Below are 8,769 nucleotides of genomic sequence, written 5' to 3' on the forward strand. Positions count from 1 at the left end.
TCTTTTAATATACCATTTCCTCAAACTTCATCCTATAACTTGTTCGACTTATGTTATAGGTTTTGGTCTTTGGGAGCATTTTTAAGTCTTCTGTTGCTATAAAGTCGGTTTTTCTAGTTCAATTTTGTTCTCTCAAGCACAAATATGTAAACTTTTCTTTTCCCTTATTGTTTGTTGGTTTGGTAATTATGACACAAAATATTTAAATTCACTTTGTGAAAGAAATAGGGTGTACTTTACGTTGTGTTTGCATGGTTTAAACTAATTAGAGAACTACTTGGCTTGTTCATCCTGTTCCCTTTTTCTATTACCTCTTACTTGCACTTGTTGGAACTTGTTAGGACTTGAAATCATCAATCTAGTCATTCTCAATTGAAACCTCTATTCTCTTTTGATTCATTATTCTAATCCTTAAAATTGAAGGATATTGTTTTTGCATGTGTTTTTTCTTTTTTATAATAATTTCTTCAACCTGCAATGCATTTCTTGGCATTGGATTCATAAAGGAGCAGATAGATTTAAATTTTCTTCTTCATTTGGGTGGTTGAGGTTTTGATGCAGCCGCCCTCTATCCTTAGGACTGACAACCAGCCAGCCAACCTTTTGACCTCTTAGGACTGACAGCAGCCCCTTATTTTGACTCTCATATCTGCCACCGCCCTCTATCCTTAGAATTGACAACCAGCCAGCCAACCTTCTGACCTCTTAGGACTGCCAGCAGCCCCTTATTTTGACTTATAATATCTGCCATGTATCCTCTTTAATTACAACTTTGACTTATGTAACTATTGACTACTTTATTTCTTAATAGTTAAAAATTATAAATAGGCTATCTATGTAAGAGTACAATCAATTTTTGATGTGAATTTAACTTAGTTTCAGACGTAGATAGAAACTTTGTTTCTTCAGTTTCTCTGTAATTCCAGCTTTAATTCTTAATTTTAATGCAAGTATAGTTCAAGTTCTCAACGAATTGATTTTGGTTTCCATCATTTGGTATCAGAGCACAGATCTGGTCCACTTTTTCCCTGTCACTTTGATAATTTGAGTCCTAGATTTCCTTGTATTTTTTTTTTCTCCCTCCATTTAAGATCCTAGAATTTAGATCTAGGTTCCTTGTGCCAATCAAATCTGTGGCTGTTGCAAAAATCACAGATTTTATCACCTGTGCTGTTACTTCTATTTACAATTTTTTTCAAAGTTTGTGAAGTTTCTAATGGCTCAAAGAAGGAGAGGAAGGAGAGGTGGAATAGGGGGGAATCAAATGGATGTTGGGGAAGGAGTTGAAGCCAACCCTCTAGTGGGGAGTAATGTTGGACGAAATCAAAACATAGAGAAAGAAGACGTGATTGCTGAATTAAGGAAACAAGTTGCGGCACTTACGGAGGTGGTGCAGCGTATGCAACCTCCTCATGAGACTACTGACGCGTCTGATGACTCTCATTCTCATTTTGAGAACCCTTTTGGAGCTCCTCCAAGGGGTAGGCCTTATGTGGAAAGAAATGAGCCAAGGCTTGACTACAACTTCAAGGTTGAAATTTCAGAATTTCAATGGAGTCTTAAACCGGAAGACTTTGTAGATTGGCTTAACACCGTTAAAAGGGTGTTTGATTATTATGAAGTTATAGATGAAAAGAAAGTGAAGCTAGTCGCTATTCGCATTAAAGGGAGAGCTTCCGCTTGGTGGGAACAATTGCAAATTTCTCGCCAAAGAAGTGGTAAAGTCAAGATCAAGAGTTGGGAGAAGATGAAGAAAAAGCTCTGTGAACAATTTCTTCCTTTCAACTACACCCAATCACTCTACAAAGACCTACACAACCTTAAGCAAGAGGGAAGTGTAGAGGAGTATACGGAGGCGTTTCACCAACTTGTAGTAAGGGTAGATTTGAATGAAAGTGAAGAACAAATGGTTGCAAGGTATTTGAGTGGATAGAAGCCATCCATCCAAGATGTCCTTAGTCTTCAATCATTGTGGAACGTGTCGGAAGCCTACAACCGGGCTTTACTAGTAGAGAAGCAACAAACTAGGCCAGCTTTAAGGTCTGGACAGTGGGGTTCCAGGTCTGGGCAGGGAATTTCTAGCCATTATAAGCCTGGGAATTCAAGCACAAATGGGAGAGGAGAAACTTCTGGGGTTGAACAGCAGCCAGCAGGTTCTAAATCTGCTATTATAGCCCCAAAACAGTCCCAAACAGCCACTGTTGGCGGGGGTAGACAGTAACAGTTAGTACTTTCAAATGTTTCAAGTGTGGAGAACTGGGGCATCGATCTTCGGATTCTAGGAAGAAGGCTCTTATGTTGGAGGAAGTAAAAGAGCCTAAACATGAAGATGGAGAACCCATCTTTGATCAACCTTCAAATGAGGTTGGTGGTGATTTTGAAGAAGAAGAGGGCTTGACACTTGTGATGAGAAAGACTCTTCTTGCTCCTAAATTCAATTCCGAAGAAGATTGGTTGAGAACCAATATTTTTTATACAACTTGTAGCATTGAAGGAAGAGTTTGTAGTATGATCATCGATGGGGGAAGTTGTGAAAATGTGGTCTCTTAGGAGGTGGTTGATAAGCTGAGGCTTGCCACTCAAGATCATCCACATCTATACAAACTTTCTTGGTTCAAGAAGGGTAATGAGGTGAAAGTAACGAAGCGTTGCTTGGTGCCATTTTCTATCCGAAAGAAATATTTTGATGAAGTTTGGTGTGATGTAGTACCAATGGATGCGTGCCATATCCTTCTTGGAAGACCTTGGCAATATGTTCGCCAAACGATGCATGATGGAAAGAAGAACACCTATACCTTAAGCAAAGACAATCAGCAATTTACTTTGCTGCCAATGAAGGAAAAGGTGACTTCTAAATCCTCTACAACCTCTTTACTCGCTTCTAAAAGCTTCATTCAAGAAAGTCAAGATAGTGGCTACATTTTGGCATTAATTCCAGTTAACACAATGGCTGGAACTGATGTTCCTAGTGCTGTCACTGAGTTATTACAGCAATATGGTGATGTTTTTCCCCATGAGTTACCTCCTGACTTGCTTCCTATGCGAGACATTTAACATGCCATTGATTTGGTACCGAGTGCACCCCTTCCAAACAAGGCAGCATATCGTATGGCTCCAAAGGAGAAGGAAGAGTTGCAAAAATAAGTTCAAGAGCTTCTTGATAGAGGCTACATTCGGGCTAGTATTAGCCCTTGTGCAGTACCCGCTCTCTTGACTCCTAAGAAGGATGGCTCTTGGAGGATGTGTGTGGATAGTAGAGCTATCAACAAGATCACAATCAAATATCGTTTTCCAATTCCTAGATTGGATGACATGCTAGATTGCTTGGCGGGTGCAAAGGTGTTTTCCAAGATTGATTTGCGAAGTGGGTATCATCAAATTAGAATTCGTTCAGGAGATGAATGGAAGACGGCCTTCAAGACACATCATGGATTATTTGAATGGCTTGTTATGCCATTTGGTTTGACAAATGCACCTAGTACTTTCATGAGGGTGATGACACAAATGTTGCAACCACTTTTGGGGGTTTGTGTTGTGGTGTATTTTGATGATATTTTGGTGTATAGCCGTTGTTTGGAGGATCACTTAGTGCATTTATAGCTTGTGCTTGACATTTTGAGGAGAGAAAAGTTTTATGGTAACATGAAAAAGTGTAGCTTTGGGATGGATCAAGTGGTGTTCTTAGGGTATGTTGTGTCTTCCAAAGGAGTGTTCATGGATAAAAACAAGGTTAAGGCAATTGTTGATTGGCCTACACCTTCTAGTGTGCATGAGGTGAGGAGTTTCCATGGTCTTGCTACCTTTTATAGAAGGTTTATTAGCAATTTTAGCACCATTGCAGCACCTCTCACCAATTGTCTCAAACAAAAGTCCTTTTTTTGGACTGATGAAGCCCAAGAAAACTTCCAACTTTTGAAGAGGAAGTTAACCGAAGCTCCTATCCTTGCCTTGCCCAATTTTGACAAGATATTTGAACTTAATTGTGATGCATCAGGAGTGGGAATTGGGGGTGTCCTTAGCCAAGAAGGGCAGCCCATAGCATTCTTTAGTGAGAAGTTGAATGAAGCAAAACTTAGGTATTCTACCTATGACAAGGAATTCTATGCTATTGTTCAAGCCATCAAGCATTGGAGTTACTATTTGGCCTACAAGGAGTTTATTCTACACATCGATCATGAGGCTTTGAAATATCTCAATAGCCAATCTAATGTGAATAAGAGGCATGCTAAGTGGGTAAGCTTTTTGCAGCAGTTCACTTTCTCATTGAAACATCAGTCGAGAATTCTCAACAAAGTGGTTGATGGGTTGAGTAGGCTGACTAGTTTCTTGGTGGAAATGCAAGCTAAGGTTGCTGGTTTTGAAGTTTTCAAGGAGAGTTATCAAGATGACCCACATTTTGGTTATCTATACCAACAATTGCAGCAGGGACAGCAAGCTACAAAATCTGACTTTTGGTTGAAGGATGGATTTCTTTTCAAATGGCTGAAACTATGTGTGCCTAAATGTTCTCTAAGGGAGTTGATGATTGTTGAACAGCATAATTTTGGGGCATTTTGGCAAGGGGCATTTTGGCAAATCAAAGACCCTAGAATTCCTTAAACAAGACTACTTTTGGCCGGGAATGACTAAAGATGTTGAGCGGCATGTTCAAAGGTGCCAAGTTTGTCAAAAAGGAAAGGGTACAACCACTAATGCAGGTCCGTATTTACCCCTTCCAGTGCCTAATAAACCATGGAAATATATTAGTATGGATTTTGTTCTTGGCCTTCCGCCTACACAACGAAAGAGTGATTCAATCATGGTGGTAGTGGATCGTTTCTCCAAGATGGCTCACTTCATCCCATGCAAAAAGACTTCAAATGCTTCCAATGTGGCTGCTTTATTTTTCAAAGAAGTCTACAAGCTTCATGGTGTTCCCCTATCTATTGTTTCTGACAAGGATGCTAAATTTCTTGCTCATTTTTGGCGAACTCTATGGCGCAAGATAGGAACTGAATTAAGCTTTAACACTTCTTTCCACTCTCAAACGGATGGTCAAACTGAAGTTGTCAACCGGAGTCTTGGAAATCTCTTGAGATGCTTCATTGGAGAAAATCCTAGGAATTGGGAAAGTATCCTTCCCTTGGTTGAATTTGCTTACAACTCTTCTCTTAATCGGACTATTAACACATCTCCTTTTGAAGTTGTGTATCGGAACAAACCTTTGAGTGTTTTAGATTTGGCACCCTTGCCAATTTCTAAGAAGGAGAATGTAAGAGCAACAGAAATGACAGATTTTATGCAATCTGTCCATGCACAAGTCAAGAAGAGAATTGAACATTCCAATGTAAACTACAAAGTTGCTACTGATATTCACCGAAGGAGACTAATTTTCAAGGAAGGGGACCTTGTATGGGTGATTTTGACTAAAGAAAGGTGTCCTCATGGCTCCTATTCTAAGTTGGGAGCAAGGAAAGTAGGTCCATGCAAAGTATTAACTAAAATCAATGACAATGCCTACACAGTCCAACTACCCCCTCACTTAAACATTTCTAGTGCCTTCAATGTGAAGCATTTGAAGCCTTATTTTCCAACTGAAACTTGAGGGCAAGTTTCCTTTATGGAGGGGAGTATGATGCAGCCACCCTCTATCCTTAGTAGCACAAATATGTAAACTTTTCTTTTCCCTTATTGTTTGTTGGTTTGGTAATTATGACACAAAATATTTAAATTCACTTTGTGAAAGAAATAGGGTGTACTTTATGCTGTGTTTGCATGGTTTAAACTAATTAGAGAACTACTTGGCTTGTTCATCCTGTTCCCTTTTTCTATTACCTCTTACTTGCACTTGTTGGAACTTGTTAGGACTTGAAATCATCAATCTGGTCATTCTCAATTGAAACCTCTATTCTCTTTTGATTCATTATTCTAATCCTTAAAATTGAAGGATATTGTTTTTGCTTGTGTTTTTTTTTTTTCTTCGACCTGCAATGCATTTCTTGGCATTGGATTCATAAAGGAGCAGATAGATTTAACTTTTCTTCTTCATTTGGGTGGTTGAGTTTTTGATGCAGCCACCCTCTATCCTTAGGACTAACAACCAGCCAGCCAACCTTCTGACCTCTTAGGACTGACAGCAGCCCCTTATTTTGACTCTCATATCTGCCACCACCCTCTATCCTTAGGATTGACAACCAGCCAGCCAACCTTCTGATCTCTTAGGACTGCCAGCAGCCCCTTATTTTGACTTCTAATATCTGCCATGTATCCTCTTTAATTACAGCTTTGACTTATTTAACTATTAGCTACTTTATTCCCTAATAGTTAAAGATTATAAATAGGCTAGCTATGTAAGAGTACAATCGGTTTTTGATGTGAATTTAACTTAGTTTCAGACGTAGATAGAAACTTTGTTTCTCCAGTTTTTCTGTAATTCCAGCTTTAATTCTTAATTTTAATGCAAGTATAGTTCAAGTTCTCAACCAATTGATTTTGGTTTCCATCATTTGGTATCAGAGCACAGATCTGGTCCTCTTTTTCCCTACCACTTTGATCATTAGATTCCCTTGTATTTCATTTTTTTTTTCTCCCTCCATTCAAGATCCTAGAATTTAGATCTAGGTTCCTTGTGCCAATCAAATCTGTGGCTGTTACAAAAATCACAGATTTTATCACCTGTGCTGTTACTTCTATTTATAATTTTTTTCAAAGATTGTGAAGTTTCTAATGGCTCAAAGAAGAAGAGGAAGGAGAGGTGGAATAAGGGGGAATCAAATGGATGTTGGGGAAGGAGTTGAAGCCAAACCTCCAGTGGGGAGGAATGTTGGACGGAATCAAAACATAGAGAGAGAAGACATGATTGCTGAATTAAGGAGACAAGTTGCGGCACTTACGGAGGTGGTGCAGCGTATGCAACCTTCTCATGAGACTACTGACAAGTCCGATGACTCTCATTCTCATTTTGAGAACCCTTTTGGAGCTCCTCCAAGGGGTAGGCCTTGTGTGGAAAGAAATGAGCCAAGGCTTGACTACAACTTCAAGGTTGAAATTCCAGAATTTCAAGGGAGTTTCAAACCGGAAGACTTTGTAGATTGGCTTAACACCGTTGAAAGGGTGTTGGATTATTATGAAGTTATAGATGAAAAGAAAGTAAAGCTAGTCGCTATTCGCCTTAAAGGGAGAGCTTCCGCTTGGTGGGAACAATTGCAAATTTCTCGCCAAAGAAGTGGTAAAGTCAAGATCAAGAGTTGGGAGAAGATGAAGAAAAAGCTCTGTGAGCAATTTCTTCCTTTCAACTACACCCAATCATTCTACAAAGACCTACACAACCTTAAGCAAGAGGAAAGTGTAGAGGAGTATACGGAGGCGTTTCACCAACTTGTAGTAAGGGTAGATTTGAATGAAAGTGAAGAACAAATGGTTGTAAGGTATTTGAGTGGATTGAAGCCATCCATCCAAGATGTCCTTAGTCTTCAATCATTGTGGAACGTGTCGGAAGCCTACAACCAGGCTTTACTAGTAGAGAAGCAACAAACTAGGCCAGCTTTAAGGTCTGGACAGTGGGGTACCAGGTCTGGGCAAGGGATTTCTAGCCATTATAAGCCTGGGAATTCAAGCACAAATAGGGGAGGAGAAACTTCTGGGGTTGAACAGCAGCCAGCAGGTTCTAAATCTGCTATTACAACCCCAAAACAGTCCCAAACAGCCACTGTTGGCGGGGGTAGACAGCAACAGGTGGTTACTTTCAAATGTTTCAAGTGTGGAGAACCGGGACATCGATCTTTGGATTGTAGGAAGAAGGCTTTTATGTTGGAGGAAGTAAAAGAGCTTGAACATGAAGATGGAGAACCCATCTTTGATCAACCTTCAAATGAGGTTGGTGGTGATTTTGAAGAAGAAGAGGGCTTGACACTTGTGATGAGAAAGACTCTTCTTGCTCCTAAATTCAATTCCAAAGAAGATTGGTTGAGAACCAATATTTTTTATACAACTTGCAGCATTGGAGGAAGAGTTTGTTGTATGATCATCGATGGGGGAAGTTGTGAAAATGTGGTCTCTCAGGAGGTGGTTGATAAGTTGAGGCTTGCCACTCAAGATCATCCACATCCCTACAAACTTTCTTGGTTCAAGAAGGGTAATGAGGTGAAAGTAACGAAGCGTTGCTTGGTGCCATTTTCTATCCGAAAGAAATATTTTGATGAAGTTTGGGGTGATGTAGTACTAATGGATGCGTGTCATATCCTTCTTGGAAGACCTTGGCAATATGATCGCCAAACGATGCATGATGGGAAGAAAAACGCCTATACCTTAAGCAAAGACAATCAGCAATTTACTTTGCTGCCAATGAAGGAAAAGGTGACTTCTAAATCCTCTACAACCTCTTTACTCGCTTCTAAAAGCTTCATTCAAGAAAGTCAAAATAGTGGCTACATTTTGGCATTAATTCTAGTTAACACAATGGCTAGAACTGATGTTCCTAGTGCTGTCACTGAGTTATTACAGCAATATGGTGATGTTTTTCCCCATGAGTTACCTCCTGACTTGCCTCCTATGTAAGACATTCAACATGCCATTGATTTGGTACCGGGTGCACCCCTTCCAAACAAGGTAGCATATCGTATGGCTCCAAAGGAGAAGGAAGAGTTGCAAAAACAAGTTTAAGAGCTTCTTGATAGAGGCTACATTCGGGCTAGTATTAGCCCATGTGCAGTACCCGCTCTCTTGACTCCTAAGAAGGATGGCTCTTGGAGCATGTGTGTGGATAGTAGAGCTATCAACAAGATCACCATC

At 39.9% G+C, this 8,769-nt stretch overlaps 1 protein-coding gene across 1 annotated transcript; it reads left to right on the plus strand.

The window, feature by feature from the left end:
* Positions 1-6,753: 6,753 nt before the first annotated feature.
* Positions 6,754-8,535, plus strand: LOC112000496 (uncharacterized). Its single transcript, XM_024032635.2, has one exon. The coding sequence runs from the start codon at positions 6,754-6,756 to the stop codon at positions 8,533-8,535; it is 1,782 nt and encodes a 593-aa protein (XP_023888403.1).
* Positions 8,536-8,769: the final 234 nt, after the last annotated feature.

This window comes from Quercus suber, unplaced genomic scaffold (genome assembly GCF_002906115.3).
Source record: "Quercus suber isolate HL8 unplaced genomic scaffold, Cork oak 2.0 scaffold_54, whole genome shotgun sequence".
Classification (NCBI taxonomy): domain Eukaryota; kingdom Viridiplantae; phylum Streptophyta; class Magnoliopsida; order Fagales; family Fagaceae; genus Quercus; species Quercus suber.